The sequence below is a fragment of the Aulonocara sp. 'chitande type north' Nkhata Bay genome, linkage group LG9 (genome assembly GCF_057382095.1).
Source record: "Aulonocara sp. 'chitande type north' Nkhata Bay isolate Kocher_YH1m ecotype deep benthic linkage group LG9, A_spYH_male_GT1.1, whole genome shotgun sequence".
NCBI lineage: Eukaryota > Metazoa > Chordata > Actinopteri > Cichliformes > Cichlidae > Aulonocara > Aulonocara sp. 'chitande type north' Nkhata Bay.
In genome coordinates, this window is record NC_141352.1 from 30,495,189 (window position 1) to 30,514,822 (window position 19,634).

At 42.2% G+C, this 19,634-nt stretch overlaps 2 protein-coding genes across 2 annotated transcripts in view; one reads left to right on the forward strand and one right to left on the reverse strand.

Moving 5' to 3' along the window:
- The window catches only part of LOC147322403 (uncharacterized), a 29,642-nt gene extending 14,075 nt beyond the window's left edge, over positions 1-15,567 (reverse strand). Inside the window, exons 1-3 of the mRNA XM_086306887.1 lie at positions 15,277-15,567; positions 10,151-10,256; positions 4,846-5,442 (exon numbers count right to left, since the gene is read on the reverse strand). Coding sequence (XP_086163013.1) covers positions 4,846-5,442; positions 10,151-10,168 — 615 coding nt within the window. The 5' untranslated portion in view covers positions 10,169-10,256; positions 15,277-15,567. The remainder of the gene's footprint in view (positions 1-4,845; positions 5,443-10,150; positions 10,257-15,276) is intronic.
- On the forward strand, positions 7,734-9,195 carry LOC147322404 (E3 SUMO-protein ligase ZBED1-like; the record flags this gene model as incomplete). Its single annotated transcript, XM_086305241.1, has 2 exons — positions 7,734-8,312; positions 8,537-9,195. Coding segments are annotated over 2 exons (1,017 nt in total), but the record flags the coding sequence as incomplete, so codon positions are not given.
- Positions 15,568-19,634: the final 4,067 nt, after the last annotated feature.

Consider the following 19,634-nt stretch of genomic DNA (forward strand, 5'->3'; position numbering starts at 1 on the left):
CTGCAGGAGGGGGAGATACAGGAGAGGTGGAGGAAGATCTCAGCCTGGGCGTTTACTGTCTTATGTAGTCTGGAAGATGAGCGGATGGTGGGGTGGGTGCAGTTTTCTCTGTGGTGGGGTCGGGTGGACTGTCCCGGGCTCTGTGGGGCCGGGAGGCGCTGCTGCACTGGGCCCCGGTCTGGATGGGCCTGGGCCCCCTTTCCCTGGCGGGTCGCGGAGTGTGGGAGTGCCTACTGGGGTCAGCGGGGGAGCTGGCCCCAGGGAGGGGTTACCTGCCCCTCCCTTCCTTCCCTCCCCATCTCCAGCTGCCTCTCTCTTCCCGCTCCACCACAACCACCCACACATGCAGGGCCTTGGAGTAGGGGTATGTCACCAGGGTGCAGAGGAGGCTAACCCCCCCCCCCCTCTGTCCCCTTCTGGCTGCCTCTGCCTCAATTTTATCCCACAACTTAGACATTCACATTATTCACACTCTCATTACACATACATATAGGATCTTGGGGGTGGGCACAATCACGGAGTCCAAATTACCATCAGGGTGTACACCTCACCCCTGGCGTCGTTGCCCACCTCTCAATTTTAAATACACTTAGACATTGAGGGCTATCAGGAGGGACTATGTGCTTACCTGCTGCTCCTTGGCAGGTAGCTCCATGCCCTCCTGGGTTTTAATTGCACCTTAGAACACACATGCATCAACACTACAATGAGCGGGTGGAGGGAGGTTTGGAGTCTTCTCCCACCCCCATTCTCTGCGGCCTGCTGGAGCGGGAGGGCTAGGTGGAGTTGGCCGTCCGACTGCGGTCTGGAGTGTGGGGCCTCCCTGCTGCTACGGAGTCGGGGTGGTCTGCCTCTCCCCACCGCAGGGAAAAGGGTAACACCACCTGGGTCTGGGTGCAGTTCCCCCCTCCAGGGGCAAGGGTACCTAGACCCGGTTTGTAGAGTACGCTTGGGGAGTGTGATCGTGTGTACAGCGTCTCTTTATGTCTGTCTCCACGTTGGTTGAGTGTGGAGTGAGTGCATATGAGAGCATGAGGGGGGGGAATGGATGTTTGTGTCTGTATGTGCCTGTATGTCTGTGTCTATATGTCAGGTTGGGTATCAGACGCCACCTCTCTGGGGACACCTCAGGCCCTCCAAGGTTTGGAGGCCTATCTCCACCTACCACCACTTCCCCTGCCGGTGGCGGACTCCCTCAGGTGTCGGTGCGTTGGTGGTTCTTTGTGTCTGGGGGTGGGCGTCCAGGTACACACCGGCTCACTCCTTGGCGGCCGCTTATCGGGGCCTGGAGCCTGGGGCTCGCTCGGGCCCCTTCGGGGGTGGGGTGCCCCCGGCCTCTCGGCCTGGGGCTCGGTCACTCAGGCACAGCTGGCGGCCGGCGGAGCTCACGGGCGCGTCACTGCAACTCCCCCTGGCTTCTGCTCCGCGGCTGCTGAGTGAACCCTCATCTGGGACTCTCCTCAGCTCTTACTGGAACAGTGGCGCGGCTGCCCCTCTGTTGGTCTTCCTTGGTTTCTTGTGTTCTGGGGGCCTCTGGATGTCTGGAGTTTTGATCTCCTCCATACCTATATACGTATATATATGTATATATTGTACTATTCTTAGTTAGCGTATTGTCTGTCTTGTCTTAATGTTGGTTTAAAATGGAGCACTGTAACAAAAAATAATTTCCCCCAGGGATCAATAAAGTATTCTGATTCTGATGATTCTGATGACCTGCTTCACACCCTGGAGGACGGGGCTGTGGCCCCCCCACACTCCCTAACAGATCGTTACATGGAGAAACCTTTGGAATACAAGCGCGCTGATCCACACAGGTATGCACACGGGTGTTCACTGCTCGTAGACCCAAATTACACCTTTCTTGGCTGCTACCTCGAAGCACATCTGTCCTGCGTGCTGCACAACAACATTGAATATTTAGTATTTACTGCTGTTTACACTTAGCTAGATTAATGCGATGGTGTTGTGTTTAGTATGTTGCTTTGTTTCTTTTTTTTTTGTCTTTTTTTGCTTGTTTTCTAGTCTTCTCTCAACAGGTGATCCAGGAGATTTTTTTTTTTCTCCCCCCCTTTCTCACTGTCCCTCTCCCCTTCTGTTTTTCCTTTCCTTCCTCTTTCTTTCTCCCTTTCCTATCTCTCACTCATGTCTGTCCCGTCTGTAACATCTGAAAATAAAATATAATAAATAATAAAAACAAAGATCGACCAAATGGACCAATACGGCAAGGCCATGATGATCCGTTTGGCAAAGTAAATCCATTGGGTATCCTTGTTGGTCTTCAGACAACAATTCTGATGGCTAAAGAACCAAATGGGACAGGCGAAAAAACCCCAAAAAAAACCATTGAAACACCTGCGGCTTTTAGTCAGGTGCGGCTAATGTATGTACAAAACAGGATTTTCCCCTGATTTTAGCTTGTGTGGCTAATATTCAGGTGCGCTTTGTAGTCCGGGAAATACGGTATTTGTTTTTTGTTAAGTTGCCTAATAATTATGCACAGTAATAGTCACCTGCACACACAGATATCCCCCTAAAATAGCTAAAACTAAAAACAAACTAAAAACTACTTCCAAAAACATTCAGCTTTGATATTAATGAGTTTTTTGGGTTCATTGAGAACATGGTTGTTGTTCAATAATAAAATTATTCCTCAAAAATACAACTTGCCTAATAATTCTGCACTCCCTGTAATAACAATATCATTATATACCAGGAAACTGCCTGAACATTAAATAACACCGTCATATTAATTTTCAGCCCTTTTAGTTTTTCATGATCGTGTAAACAAAAATCATAACTACTAACAAACAGCTAACGGATCATCTGCAGAGGAATGGTTTATTTGAAGAGTTTCAGTCAGGTTTCAGAGCTCATCACAGCACAGAAACAGTTTTAGTGAAGGTTACAAATGATCTTCTTATGGCCTCTGACAGTGGACTCATCTCTGTGCTTGTCCTGCTAGACCTCAGTGCAGCGTTCGATACTATTGACCATAATATCTGACATTTTTATTTTATTTTATTTTATTTTTTTTATTTTTATTGTTTTTTAACTTTATTGCTATGTCTATTACTATGTGCATATTAGTATTGTACAGCACTTTGGTCTACCAGGTGTGTTTTTAAAGTGCTATATAAATAAATAAATGATGATGATGATGATGATGATGATGATGATGATGATGATGATGATGATGATAATATCCTATTAGAGCGATTAGAACATGCTGTAGGTATTACAGGTACTGCACTGCAGTGGTTTGTATCATATCTATCTAATAGACTCCAATTTGTACATGTAAATGGAGAGTCCTCTTCACACACTGAGGTTAATTATGGAGTTCCACAGGGTTCAGTGCTAGGACCAATTCTGTTTACATTATACATGCTTCCCTTAGGCAGTATCATTAGAAGACATAGCACACATTTTCACTGCTATGCTGATGACACACAGCTCTATCTATCCATGAAGCCAGATAACACACACCACTTAGTTAAACTGCAGGAATGTCTTAAAGACATAAAGACCTGGATGGCCGCTAACTTTCTGCTTCTTAAATCAGATCAAACTGAGGTTATTGTGCTCGGCCCTGAAAAGCCTAGAAATATGGTATCTAACCAGATTTTTACTCTGGATGGCATTACCTTGGCCTACAGTAACGCTGTGAGGAACCTTGGAGTCATTTTTGACCAGGACATGTCCTTCAACGCACATATTAAACAAATATGTAAGACTGCTTCCTTCCATTTGCGCAACATCTCTAAAATTAGAAATATCCTGTCTCAGAGTGACGCTGAAAAACTAGTTCATGCATTTATTACTTCCAGGCTGGACGACTGCAATTCATTATTATCAGGATGTCCAAAAAACTCACTGAAAAGCCTTCAGCTAATCCAAAATGCTGCAGCAAGAGTACTGACAGGGACTAGAAAGAGAGAGCATATTTCTCCTGTTTTGGCTTCCCTTCATTGGCTTCCTGTTAAATCCAGAATTGAATTCAAAATCCTGCTCCTCACATACAAGGTCTTAAATAATCAGGCCCCATTTTATCTTAATGACCTTGTAGTACCATATCACCCTATTAGAGCACTTCGCTCTCGCACTGCAGACCTACTTGTTGTTCCTAGAGTATTTAAAAGTAGAATGTGAGGGAGAGCCTTCAGTTTTCAGGCCCCTCTTCAGTGGAACCAGCTTCCAGTTTGGATTCGGGAGACAGACACTATCTCTACTTTTAAGATTAGGCTTCAAACTTTCCTTTTTGCTAAAGCATATAGTTAGGGCTGGACCAGGTGACCCTGAATCCTCCCTTAGTTATGCTGCAATAGACGTAGGCTGCCGGGGGTTTCCCATGATGCATTGAGTTTTTCCTTTCCAGTAACCTTTCTCACTCACTATGTGTTAATAGACCTCTCTGCATTGAATAATATCTGTTATTAACCTCTGTCTCTCTTCCACAGCATGTCTTTATCCTGTCTTCCTTCTCTCACCCCAACCGGTCGCAGCAGATGGCCGCCCCTCCCTGAGCCTGGTTCTGCCGGAGGTTTCTTCCTGTTAAAAGGGAGTTTTTCCTTCCCACTGTCGCCAAAGTGCTTGCTCATAGGGGGTCATATGATTGTTGGGTTTTTCTCTGTATCTATGAAGCGCCTTGAGGCGACTTTTGTTGTGATTTGGCGCTATATAAATAAAATTGAATTGAATTGAATAACTGAAATGAAAATCTGAATAATCACTCAGAGCTGCTTTTCCATGCAGTAGAATTGCTAACATGCTAACACAGTTTAATGAGCAGAGTTGTTCCAAACAGTCAGGCTAAAATGACAAGATAACAATATAAATACATACCTCACAGTAACTACACTTGTAGAGTCTCTTTCTGGTGTGGATCTGTTGGTGCTGCCTCAGGTGACGTGGAGCTTTAAAAGTCTTCTCACACAGGTCACATTTATAAGGTCGTCCCTCAGTGTGGGTAAACATGTGTTGTTGTAACTGCCTGTTGGTTATAAACTGTCTGCCACACTGTTCACAGCAGTACACATCATGTCTGGTGTGAATGCGTAGGTGTGTATTTCTGCTCCCTATCTGGCTGAAAGTTTTTCCACAAATGTCACAGCTGTATGCCTTAATTCCAGAGTGGATGACTTGATGATTCTGTAAGCTGCTACTGTGAGTAAAAGCTCTGCCACACTGATCACAGCTGTACGCTTTAACTCCACTGTGGATGACTTGGTGTGTTTTTAGACCACTCTTCCAGGAAAAAGACTTTCCACACAAGTCACAGCTGAACGCTTTAACTCCAGTGTGGATGACCTGATGACGTTTTAGTGACTCCTTCACAGTAAAACCCATCCCACACTCGTCACAGGTGTGTGTTTTCTCTCTCTTTCTTCTGTGAGGTTTGTCGGCCTCCTGAGAGCGCTGACTTCTCGCTCCATGTTGGTCCTGCAGTGACAGAGATACAAACAGAGGCAGTGAGTGAAATGCAGTCGTGGAACAAACTCAACCTTCAAACTCCCTCCATTAACACTAGTTTTAAACCTGAAGGTGGAGTGTGGCACCAAACACCTTAAAGGTCTCTTATCCCCACCTGCTGGTAGTTCTAACACATTACATCCAACCTGCTGTTAAAAATAATTCATGACTGTTCAAACTCTAAGATCATGCCCATCCCTCCTGCTGTACACAGTTATTAATGCTAGCATGCTAACACACTCAGAAAAGTATAAATGTTTACCAAGTCTATACTTTTATGTTTCCTGTTTCCTATTACATATTTCTATCATTTTGTCATTTTTCAATATTAATAATTACAATGTAACATTTAAAAGTTGATTCAGTGAAGGAAAATATTTTACTTTTGCTCCCTACATTAGAAAAAGAAAATTGTATTTTGTACTCCTTACATTTGCAAAACAGATGTGTTACTTTTAAGGCATGTGAGGGGTTTATTTCATCACTGCAGGCATCAAACATCAAACCAACTTGAGAAACGGGAAAAGAAACACATGAAAGACAATCCTGATCGTGTACTAATCACCAGGGTATGAAACATAAAAAGAGATGAAAGAGGCAAAACTGTGAGTCATAGTCAGGAGTTAAAGTGAGACGTTGTTCTTCTTTCTTTTTTGCACAGCACCTGAACAAACAGGTAATTTCAAATGCAGCGTTTCTATCAACAAACATCAGCAAACACACAAACTGTTTGTATGCAGTTTTGTCTGACAGTGTGTTGCTGGCTAAAGGTCCAGCTGCTGCACATCACAGGGAGAGAAAAGAAAGAGAGCTAACTTCACTCAGAGACGGAGAAAGATAAGACACACAGGACAGGAGAGGAAGAAGAGAGGTTAGATTTAAAGGGAAGGACTGCTCAGTGGGATTTGATCAACTGGAGATTAAAGCTTACATGTAAGTCCTCACGTGTTGAAATCAGAACACAGAATCATCATAGTGAAAGATGCTGCAAAACAATCTGAGGCAGATTAACTGTGTTATTTAAAGACTGCATGAAGATCCTCTGCAGGTTAATGCAGGATAAACAGGTTTGTTTGCTGAACTGCGATGGATTTAAAGTAAAGAACGGTGTGTGACTGGTGCACAGTAGGGATGTAAGAAAATATCGATACATTTCGCGCAATGATACTGAATTGATATTTAAAATCAGTGTTATCGATTTTTTTAATTGAAAAATGACATGCATTTACTGTTTATTTCTTTTGTATGTTGGAATTCAAACTCCGGCCACTGGTTTGCAGTTTTCACTGCCTTTACTATAACGTAAAAACGAGGTCTCGCGATAACTGTAGAAGCGTCTAGTTTGCCAAAAGAACGAAGTAGAACAGTCAGTGGACGTGTGTGATGCTAGCTAACTGATGACTGAAGAGGAGAGGATACAGCCGTCCCCCGCAGCTTTCAAAGCTGATGTGTGGACTTATTTTGGCTTTAGGACAAAAGAAGGCAGTAAAGACTATGACAAGAGCTATGCAGTCTGTAAAATCTGCACCGCCAGAGTCAAATATTCTGGTAACACAACAAATTTACGAACACACGTGTCTAGACACCATAGCGACGTAGCGTCAAATGCTAATTTTAAAACGAAACGAGGTGATCCCTCTCAACGGACAATTGAAGAAGTTAACTTTTCGAAACTACCAGCAACTTCAACTCGTGCAACAAAAATAACGCAGTCAGTACTTGTTTTTATTTGCAAAGACATGCGCCCTCTGAGTGTTGTGGAGAATAAATGATTTCGTAATATGATTAAAACGCTGGAGCCCCGTTACGCCGTTCCTTCTCGACAACACATCACGGACATCGCTCTGCCAAAGTTGTACCAAGAAGTCAAAGCGACAGTGCTGGACTCTCTCAGCTCGGCTGAGACAGTTGCTCTGACATGCGATGCTTGGACTTCGAGAGCCACTGAATCGTACGTAACTGTTACAGCACATCACATAACGGACCAGTGGAACCTTCAGTCTCATGTACTACAAACCCGAGCCATGCATGACAGTCACACAGGTGAGCACATTGCAGCGTTACTAACTGACGCTGTGGCTGAATGGGGATTGAACGCAAAGGACCTTGTTGTTGTTACCGATAATGCACCAAACATGGCTCTCGCGGCTAGACTTGCAGGCATGACGCACATACAATGTTTTGCACACAGTCTGAATCTCGCCTCACAGAAAGCACTGAAAATACAATCCGTGGTGCGACTTCTCGGGAGGATCTGACGTGTATCAGCCTTTTTCAGGCGCAGCACCACAGCCAGCAACCAGTTGAAGCAGAAACAGTGCCTCCTTCAGCTACCAGCTCACAGATTGATCACGGACATAATTACAAGATGGAACAGCTCCTATGATATGATAGAACGATTTTTAGAACAGCAACCAGCCATCTGTGCAGCTCTGCTTTCTGCAGAAGTTAGTAGGAGTGAAAAAGAAATTTTCACATTAAGTGAATCTGACATCACATGTGCAGAAGAAGTTGTCAGGGCACTCAAGCCTATGAAGGACGCCACCCTGGTGATGTCAGAGGAGAGTATGCCAACCCTGTCCATCATTGCTCCTCTTCATTCCAAGCTTGTGATGGGTGCACAAGAAAGTGTTGATGATACACCGACAGTAAGGAACATTAAGACTGCCAGAGCAGAAGATCTGGGAAAGAGATATGTAAATGAGAGGGAGACACTATGGATGGCATCAACTGTTGATCCTCGGTTTAAGGACCTGCCCTTCCTGTCTGAAGCAGAGACCAGTGAGACCTATTCCAGACTTTTGGACACTGTGGTGACTGTGATAAAGAAGGAAGAAAATGTAAGTAAATAAATTAATTTATTTGGAAAAACTCAACTGAAGTTATAAGCAAGTGAATAAAGTAAAAAGCAAAAAAAAAAAGCATATTGATGACATTTGTCATCAAATATTAGTGAAAAACAGGGTGAATCTTGGATTTGAATTTTGACTTTCTGACATTAATACTATTTGAATTTAATGTTTTTCAGCAGCAAAAGAATGAGGAGACTGACAAACAAGTGGAGGAAGAGAATGCCACAGAGGAGGCTCATCACCCACATATCAAAGACAACTTTGACTCCATCCCTCGGCCACCCCTAAAGAGACAGAGGACCTCATGTGCACTGGTGGACTTGCTCGGAGCTACGTTTGCCTCTACTACTGACAATACTGCACCAAAATCAGAACATGATGTTGCTGCAGCTGAGATCAAGAGGTATAGAGATGAGACCCCTTTGCCTCTCACAGGAAATCCTCTCAGTTGGTGGAAGGACCATGAACAGGAATACCCTCAGCTATCCAAAGTAGCAAGGAGTTTCCTATGCATTCCTGGAACAAGTGTCTCTGCAGAGAGAGTTTTCTCCTCTGCAGGAGACATAGTAAATGCACAGAGAAGTGTCCTGAGAGCTGACCATGTCGATCAGCTTGTATTCCTGCACAAAAATCTGGAAATTGAAAAATAAACACTGAGAAAACACTAGACATGTAAAATCTCTGATATGAGAATGTTTGACATTTTGGTTGAGTCTCATAAGCACTTTTATTTAGATGAGTAAATTCCTTTTTTCAGGTTGTACTAAAAGTGTTCCATTGATGGACACTGCAGAGCTGTACTTTATTTTATTAACACTTAGTTGTAATAGCACTTTACATTTTTTGTTAATGTTTACTTGGATGGATTCTTCAAGCAATTTCATTTTTGATTTATATTTGTTTATGTTATTAAGGTCACATAAAAAGTGCTTTGTTTTGATGCTCCATAGAGCAGTTTTTGGATAAGTATTTTACAATCATAGTACTTAGAAAGACTTCAGTGTTACATGTTTACTTTTTTCATGTTAAAAAATACTTGATATTTCAGTACAGTAGTTTTTGTTTGTTTATTTGACATGACTTCTAATAAGGCAGATGTTAATTTCTCCATTCATTTTGAACTTAGAGTGTTTTTGTTTCAGATGTTTCATGTCAAGCATTAAACAGTTTGGACTGTTTACTGTGAGTTTTCCTAATTAAATTTAGTCCTACTAAACACAAATATCGTCTGGCTTTTAGTATTGCAATATATCGTATCGTCTACCCTGTATTATGATACATATTGTATCGCCAGATTCTTGCCAATACACACCCCTAGTGCACGGTGACTGTGGTGCTCATGTCAGAGTTAGATTACATCAAGTGTAGCAAAGATTCATTTAAACTGAAGCTCATGATGCTGACACAATGTATAATCACGCTTGCACAGTACAATCACTTTATAACCAGTTATAGTAGTTTCTCATAGGTAATACAGCAACAAGCTTCATGAATATTCATGTGTGTAACCAATAAAAACAACCTGCAGGGGGAAAGCAAGTTGAAGTGGGTTGGAGACAACTGCTTCCCCCTCGCGAGTGAAAACTTGAGCTCTGTGTGACCTCGTTCCTGAGTGAGTTTCTGTTTATCCAGCAGTATCAGGGCTAAAACTCTGACAAATGTCCATTTGATTATTAATAATGTTGATGAATAAACCTTCCTTATTTTAACATGTGCTGTGGTCTCTAAAAAACAACATAATATGCAACACAGTGATATAACAGGTTGGGAGGATGAGAGTTTTAGACGTGACTGATTATTTGGTGAAACTGTGATATTTTCCTCACCTCCTGTGTTGAGCTCATTGTTTCCTCTGTAGTGACTCAGCTGAGTCCAGATGGCTGAAAATGTTCCTCTGCTGCTCCGTCAGACTCTTCTCCTCCTGCTGATCAGCTGGGACACAAAACAGATCTTTGTTAGGCTCCACACTGCACTGAAGAGTCAAAGTGTCTCATATGTTCATCTGACAACACAAAGTACAAATTTCACTCTGATTGCTTGTAGAAATCTTGTGAGACGTGTTGTGCTGCAAAGTGAGGAAACTCTCTCACTCACTTATACTTCAGGAGGAACTTTGTGACATTGGCTCTAATATTCTAAGCAGCCCTTTACTATGACAGGGCCAGAAAGTCCTATTTGAAGGTTTGGGAGAAGGACCATGTTAAAGGTGGATTGGGGTTTATACACTTTGTTATGATACAGGTAAGGCTGTAAGAGCCTGAGAAGGTGTCCTGAATGAACCTCTAAAACCAGTTTTCAGCTAACGACTCTGCTTCAGTCTGGAAAACAGCAACTACAAGTTTAAAGACTCCATCAACAATTCACACCCAGCAACAGCCTGAACAGCTCCTCCTGTGGTTTCCACAAACAGGGACAGACCTGTTACTCCCCCACCCCACACTTTCAACTCCTTCAGCCCCCCAGTCCCACCACCTCCACCATTCCCCAAACTTTGATTCTGTTCATCTGGACGTAGCTTTTTGTGGGAGAAACATTTCGTCACTCATCCAAGTGACTTCTTCACTCTCAGCTGACCGCAGCTCTCCTCAATTTTCAACAGTGCATTTGCATAATGACTGAAACGAGCACCACTGAAGGAACAATGGGCTGGGAGGTCAGTTATTGAGCATTAATATGCAAATTCTCATGATCATTGATCAACAACCACTGATCAAAGCTCATTGATCAAATGCTGTGATTGCAGCGACTCCCCAACTCTCTGAATGGTACTCATGGCCATTGATCAGCGGTCTTTGATTATTGAGCTTTGATCAGTGGTTTCAGTGCTTTCCTTCCTGCTTTGACTGCAGCTGTGTTTGACACAGGAAGACATTTTTACATTCTTCACAATTATACTTTATTCTTTTTGGGGGAAGTGCAGCTTTAAACCTTCACATGATTCAAGTCAACCCAACAAATCAATCTGAACGATCACAGGTGGGAAAAACTTCTGTAGATAAAATAAAACCCAACATTCAATCCACAACATGATTAAAAACATGATTCTCCCAAATCACCAAGAGCTGCACATTAACCACCACAATATATTTTTATTCTCTGTGCTTTCAAATATGAACATTGTTTACTTTCATCTCTGTTTCATTAGTTTTTGTTAACATCTTCCTGTTCCAGAGGGTGATGGGAGTCAAAGAGGAGGTACTGGTCCGTAGTACATCGAAGTTTACCGGAAGCGCACACATACGGATCAGTACCTCCTCTTTGACTCCCATCACCCTCTGGAACACAAACTTGGAGTAATTAGGACCCTACACCACCGGGCAGAACAGGTTCCCTCTAAGCCTGAAGGTAGAGCTGGGCGATATAAGATTTTTTCATATCACAATATGTTTTTTTCATTTCAGGCGATAACGATATCTATCACGATATAAGCCAAATAACTATATTTGTAAGATTTAAATGTGCCGTTGCTCACAAGTAAAATGTGAAATAATCAGCAGCTTGTTTTTATTTAAAAATTTATTTCCCATAATAAGTTCAACAGGGTAGATGTACTTAAGGAACATGAGACTTTTTCAGATAAATAAAGGCAAATATTGAAAACTACACAAAAGGCAGCCGCTAAAGCGTTTAAGTTTCAAAATAGAACAAACGAAACAGACGACTAAATGGTCAATTCCACTTAGAAACAAAATATTAATTCTAAAAATAAATCTTAGTTTGTTTTACAGAAGAACAGACAAAACTGACTAACTTTTGTCAATATCAAATAAACTGAGAACTAAAAGGAAATTCTCAATCTCTCCTTGTTGTATAGCTTAGCTTTTCAAACAGTTTTAACAGTTACTTTAGTCTGACAAAAGCCGAATGACGAATTAGCGCTTCCAGTCAGAGACTGAGGCTACGTCCACACGTACACGGGTATTTTTGAAAACGGAGATTTTCCGTTTCCGTTTTAAAAAATAATCCCGTCCACACATAAAGGGAGAAATGAAGGAAAACGCTGCTATGAACATGCCAAAGCAGCAGGTAGCGCTAGATTCCTAACCGTGCAGAAATGTTGGCCAATCAGAAGTCTAGAAGCCTCGGTGGGAAAAAGTAAACAAAGCTGGGGCATAGAAGCAGAACCGAGTCGTATGTGTGGAGGGACAGTAACTGTGTGTATATGTAAGCATTTAAACACTGCAGAGAGTAGAATTAACAGTATTGTAGAAATTCATTTCACCGAAGTGAAAGTGGCCGGAGTTTTTAAAAATCTTCGTTTTCAGTGACCAAAAACGCCGTTTACGTGTGGACGAAAGGTGCAAACGCATGCTGAGCTAATGATTAGTTGGTGTTTTTCTCCAAACACTCTCTCACTCTTCTCTCAACTAGGGCTGGGACAACGCGTCGACGTAATCGATTACGTCGACGCAAAAAATACGTCGATGTAAAAAAATCTGCGTCGATGCGTCGTCACTTTCAAAAAAAGACATGGCGGCAGCGAGTAGCGGAATCATGAACGAGGCAGTTGCAGTCAACTTAAATCACTCCACCCGAACACGCAGTTCTACAGTAGGGGATATTTTAACAGAAAAGGAAGTGATTCAGTCGTTTGCCGGCTTTGTGAGGTGGAAATGGCCTATCATAAAAGCACGACGGCTATGCACCAGCACCTCAAATGACTGCATCAAGGAGCAGCTTCTGCAAAGGACAAACCACCGTAAGTTTTCAACTTTTTTACTAACGCTAGTTTTTACCAATAGGGGCAGCACGGTGGCACGGTGGTTAGCACTGTTGCCTCACAGCAAGAAGGTCCTGAGTTCAATTCCACCATCAGGCCGGGGTCTTTCTGTGTGGAGTTTGCATGTTCTCCCCGTGTTTGCGTGGGTTCTCTCCGGGTACTCCGGCTTCCTCCCACCGTCCAAAGACATGCAGCTTGTGGGGATAGGTTAATTGGATAATCCAAATTGCCACTAGGTGTGAATGTGCGAGTGAATGTGAGTGTAAATGGTTGTCTGTCCCTATGTGTTAGCCCTGCGACAGACTGGCGACCTGTCCAGTGTGTACCCCGCCTTTCGCCCTATGACAGCTGGGATAGGCTCCAGCGCCCCCCGCGACCCTGAAAAAGGATAAGCGGAAGCGAATGAATGGATGGATGGATGGATAGTTTTTACCCGTTACTTCATCCAGACCCCCCCACATAGACGTACACTCACTCATAGACACAGAGATAAACACTCAATCTCCGTAAATGCAAAACTCATTTAAGCTCCTTAGCAGTAACATATAGCAGCTGCTGTATAGCAGCTGCTGTTTAGTTGTTATTGTTTTTTTGTTTGTGGCCCATGCTGGCAAAATGAGTCGGAATGCACGCAGGCTGATTATCAGAATCGGCGAAAGACAAAAATGTGAGACAGCGAATTGGCCGCAGGAGAAATGTTAACAAGGATAATACACCACCTGCTAAACGTAGCCGTCGTGGACACTATTACAACATTGTTAAAGTGCTTGCAAAAGCAAAATGACAATGAACTCTTGATTTGTCAAATTTAATGTGTTTCATCCTATTTGAACGCTGTTTTTATACATAATGCTTCTCCAGCTTGATCTTATAGGTCAAAGTTATGCCATCTAATGACTAGAAAGCAGTGCACCAGTAAAGGTGCCATCAGCTATGGCTGTTTAAACGTTATCTTTTCCAGCCATCATGATTACTGCATATCATATGTTCAACATTGGGGATTATTATTAACCTCTTACTGTTATGCTATGAAAGAACATGGCATAACAGTATGTGTGTGTATATCTATCTATCTATCTATCTATCTCTCTCTCTCTCTCTCTCTCTCTCTCTCTCAACCAGATCCATATCAAATTATTTTGATATTATGCTTTCCATATAATTATTTTGTAATTATTTGAATTCATCTGTGCGCTGTGTGTGATTTATGATTTCAGGAATAAACAGAAAAGTCTGGAGGACTACTGTCAGAGAAGAAGTACACCATGCAACCCCCAGGAGGTGGCTGTACTTACTGAGAGCGTCTTATCTATAATTTTAAAAGACAAGAGACCACTTGCTGTGGGTGAGGGATTCAAAGAAATGCTGACCACTTTCCAACCAGGTTACACTCTGCCGTCTAAGCGTCATTTTACAAGCATGATGGAGAGAAAGTATGAAACTTCAGTGGAGAAACTAAGGAAAGAACTAAAAAAAAGGCACATGCAAAATCTCCCTTACCACTGATGCTTGGACACAGAGTCCTACTTAGGGGTAACTTGTCATTTCATTATTTGTTCAAAGACGCCATTACTGCTGTTTGTATATTATAAATTTTTTGCTATGATTTCCTTTGTTATATTTGTTTTGCAAAACATTTACTTTTTTGTTAAAAACAGAGGATTGTAGTACAATGTTATTGTGGATTTTGTTTTGTGAATGAAGAGCACTTTTTGGCAGAAAGCAAAGTGAATGTTACATTTTGTTTCTTTAAAGACACCAGTGTTGCTATTTATTTGAAATGTTTTGTTAACTTTTCCGTAATTTTATATATGTTTGCACATTTAATTTCTTGTTAAATGCTATCTCTATTGTATTGATTGTACGACCTCTACAACTTTATTTTGCAAATTTTTTTTATTAAAAGGTCTTCAAATGAATTAATTTGTGTTTTTCATTTATATACATAAATTAGTAAATGTGAAATTGCTATACAAGTCAAATAATGGGGGAAAAAATCGTTAATCGAATCGAAATCGAATCGGATTGAAAAACGAATCGTTAGATTAATCGATGCATTGAAAAATTAATCGCTAGATTCATCGATTAGGAAAATAATCGTTTTGCCCAGCCCTACTCTCAACGTGTTCACAATAAACTGTGAACAGACACCGAGGAGAGCAGCAGAAGACCTCATTCAGGAGCTAAACTCAACATGAACTGAACTCACAGTAAAGTTAGCTCGGTGCTTACCTTTAGATGAGCCCACAAACCGAGAGAAACTCCGCGATGAAGCTGCAACTCTTTCCAAACACAGGAAACAGATCAGGGAGCAGAGACCCACGTGGTTCACGCTGATCTCAGCTACGATCCAGGAGACAAGGGTGGGCAGATCAATGTAGATATCGATCCAAACGTTGGTTTAGTTTGTTTTATCATCCAAATTCAACCTTTTACTCGCTTTAGATTAAAAAATAGCTCCGTCATCTCGGCAGGCGCTTCGTCTTCTTTACATTGTTTATTGGCGGTTGTCAAACAACAAAATTGTCCTTTACTGCCACCAACTGGTGTGGAGTGTGAACTGGCACGTCGACCCTCAAACTGGAATAAGGCCCGATAACCTTACAATAAGATCCAGTTTCAGTTTTGTGTTTATGTTTTGGATCAGTCGCCCTCTCACAGTGTAGTTTCCTTTTTTTTTTTTTTTTTTTTGCTGTCCCGTTTGGCTCTTTTGCCATCAGAATTATTGTCTAAAGGCAAAGAAAGATGCCCAACGGATTTACTTTACCAAATTGACCATCCCAGCCTTGCCATAATGGTCCATTTGATTCACCTTTTATTGTTTATTTTATTTTCACTTGCTGAATACGGGACGGACTTGACTGGGGGAAAGAAGGGGAGAAAGAAAGAGAAACAGCTGAGAAGAGGGACAGGGGAGAAGGGCAAAAACAAAAACCAACACAATGGGCAGAAAAAAAAAGAAAAAGAAAATGCATATATCGATCACCTGGATCACCTGTTGAGAAAGAAAAAAGAAAACAAGCAGAAGAGAACAAGAGTAATAGAATAAACAACATCACAATGATATATGGGAATATGACAGTAAATACTAAATATTAAACATTATTGTGCAGCACATAAGATCAACAGAACACAGTGTGCTTTGAGGTAGGAGCCAAAAAGGGTGTAGTTTGTGGGTGTGATCACCCGTGTGTACACCTGTGAGCATGGACGCGCTTGTTTTTTTAAAAGGTTCCTTCATGTAATGATCTGCTAGAGGGTGTGGGGGGGCCACAGCCCCGTCCTCCAGGGTATGAAGCAGGTATGGAGGAGATCAAAACTCCAGACATCCAGAGGCCCCCAGAACACAAGAGACCAAGGAAGACCAACAGAGGGGCAGCCGCGCCACTGTCCCAGAAAGAGCTGAGGAGAGTCCCACATGAGGGCTCACTCAGCAGCCGCGGAGCAGAAGCCAGGGGGAGTTGCAGTGACGCGCCCGTGAGCTCCGCTGGCAGCCAGCTGTGCCTGAGTGACCGAGCCCCAGGTCGAGAGGCCGGGGGCACCCCACCTCCGAGGTGGCCCGAGCGAGCCCCAGGATCCAGGCCCCGATAAGCGGCCGCCAAGGAGTGAGCCGGTGTGTACCTGGAAGCCCATCCCCAGACACAACGAACCACCAACGCACCAATGTCTGAGGGAGTCTGCCACTGGCAGTGTAATATAGTTTCCTCTTCTCTTTGATCGCCCAGAGATGTGGTGCAGAATATGCCATGAAAATTATTTGTTTGAAGCCAGCTCACCTCCTGCAACCAGAATACGTGCTTCTTTTGCAGTTCAGGCTACTTCTGACATTTCTGTGGAGGAACACCAAAGTAACTGCTGAACCCTCCGGGGTCCAAGTATAATTTGCCATTTTTGACTACTTTTGATTTTACCTCTACAATATTATTATTATTATTATTATTATTATTATAAAAACAGTTTATCTCACCTTGTTTGGTATAATCTTTTCAGCACAACCTCAAATATCTGAAATTTGAGTTATTTTTTACATTTCGGCATACTATATTAGCACACGTTATCTAAGTTCAAGCAAAAATTCAAACTCAGAGTAGAAAAAAGTTACATTTTTTCCTGTGAAACCCATAAAAATGTTTGAAGAATCATTTTCATAACTTGAAATGCAAATACAAAATTGTACATTTCTAAAAATTCTGCACGTTTTGCAAACAACAGTTATCTGGTACTATTCGCTTAAAAATGCAGCCAATGCCTCAGGTGTTTTTATATAACAATTTAAATGTATTTACAGAACAAATAGGTGTTCTGCATCAAATAAGAAGGCACACAAATTATTTGTGCCAGTCCAAAAAAATAGTTTGTGTTCAGTATAAGACAGAAGAGAACACCACAGGCCTAAACCCTGCAGGTCTGACAGCAGGAGGTGGATCAGTCCAGTTTTTCATGTGGGAACAGCGTTTACACTGGAATCTGCCTCTGATGGCTTTGATGGAGCAAAGACGCTTGAAGAGCGTCTCTCAGCATGGGCCCGAAAAAAGTTCTGTCAGCTGAGGAAGGCGACGATATTAAGAAGCTGCTGGAGTTTATGACAGAGGAGATTTCTACTGTCAAACTGCAGCAGAAAGCCATCCTGGACCTGGTCGAGGAAGTTAAGGCTCTCCGCGTACAGAACGCAGAGAAGGATCGGCGGCTGGCGTACCCGGAGAACAGAGTGGTGGATTTGGAGCAGTACACCCAGATGAACGATGTCATCATTATGGGGCTTCACATCAAACCCTGGTCAAACGCCTGGGGGGGTCACAGCTGACAATATAGGAGGGCCAGGAGAGAAAGATGTCAACTCCACGGAGCTTCAAGTGGTTACCTGTCTACGGTCCAAATGTGTGGAAGTGAATTATAACAACATTGAGGCTTGCCACCCTCTACCCCGAAAAAATGACGGTGACAAACCAGCCATCATTGTGAGATTTGCTAACACAAAACACAAAACAGCACTGTTAAAACAAGGAAAGAAACTGAAAGGAGCCGATGTCTTCATGAATGAACATCTGATAAAAAGAAATGCGGACATTGCCAGGAAAGCACGTTACTTGAAGAAACAGGGAAAAATTCAGAGTACATGGACCACCAACTGTAGGAGCCATATGAGTGGTTCCCGTCTGAAGTGGGTTGGTTTAAATGGACTCACTATATTGGTGTATGGGTGTTGGGCGTGTCTCATGGGTGTGGTAGCCAATAATTGTGGTTGCACTCACCTGTTCACAGCACCTGATGTGATGAGCAGAAGGTAGGGTGAGCACGAGGCAAAACTTTCTGTTGACCGCAACATAGCGCAACATATCGCAACTTGAGCACAATTTGAATGATTTGATATATTTGACTGTAACTTGATGGTGTTTGTATAGCCATGCACTAATTGCTGCCATAGACCAGTTTGTAATTTTGACATAGTAGCTAGTGCATTTATTCGTAAGTTGCAATTATTTGCTTGTGCAGTCTGTGCGTTTGTTTGATAGTTTTTCCCATGTGCTGATTTGTGGTTTGGACAGTTGCATGTGGAAATAAAGAAGCAAATGATACAGAAGTGTTTTGTGCATTAATTGTTGCGCGTCATCAGGGTCCTCATGTTTAGCCTGCCGCGGCCATTGGTTGGAAGAGCCGCAACACCAACTGTAAAGTATTCAACTCAATGGAACACCGGAACAAGCCAAAGTGTTGGTCAACAGAAATATGGAGGAGCTGGACAAATACTGAGGTTCAACTTACACTGGAGGTATGAATACACATGTGACGTGACACACAACACAACACATGGCACAGTCTAAAAGAGCTTCATCTGCATCTGGCAACAATATCAATATAACTCATTGGAATTCTCTTTATGATAATCTGGAACTGAGAACATTTCGATACACAGACCATAATGTTCTAGACTTAGAAAAGGATATAGACCCGGAAAATAATTTCTTCTATAACATCAGCAATAACTGCTGCTACTTCACTGATGAACCGTTTAAACACACCATCAACATGGAAAATAAATGATCAATAATCCATTTTAATAGCAGATGTCTGTGTGCCAACTTCAACAATATAAAGGAATATCTAAATGAGTTGACAAATCCATTTGGAATTATTGCCATTTCTGAAACATGGACCAATGCTGAGAAAGGACTGGACTTTGAACTGGTGGGATTTGATGTGAATTTTGTAAATAGAAGGAACAAAAGTGGAGGGGGAGTAGCTGTGCATGTGGATAAAAACCTAAATTACAAGGTGATGGAAAGTATGACAACTGCGATTGATAATTTATTAGATGGTATAACAATTGAAATTTATAAGGAAAGAGAGAAAAATCTAGAAAAAACTAGCTGTATATATAGAACACCTTTCTCTATTTAATGACTTCATAGAAGAAATATTCTCTAAAACAAATCAAAAATTTATGTTTATCTGTGGTGATTTTAATATTGACCTGTTGAATAAAAAAACAAACAAACATAAAATGACCAACGAATTTCTAAACACTATGTACAGTTTGAGTTTACATCCTAAAACAACCAGGCCTAGCAGAATTAAACCACATTGTGCCC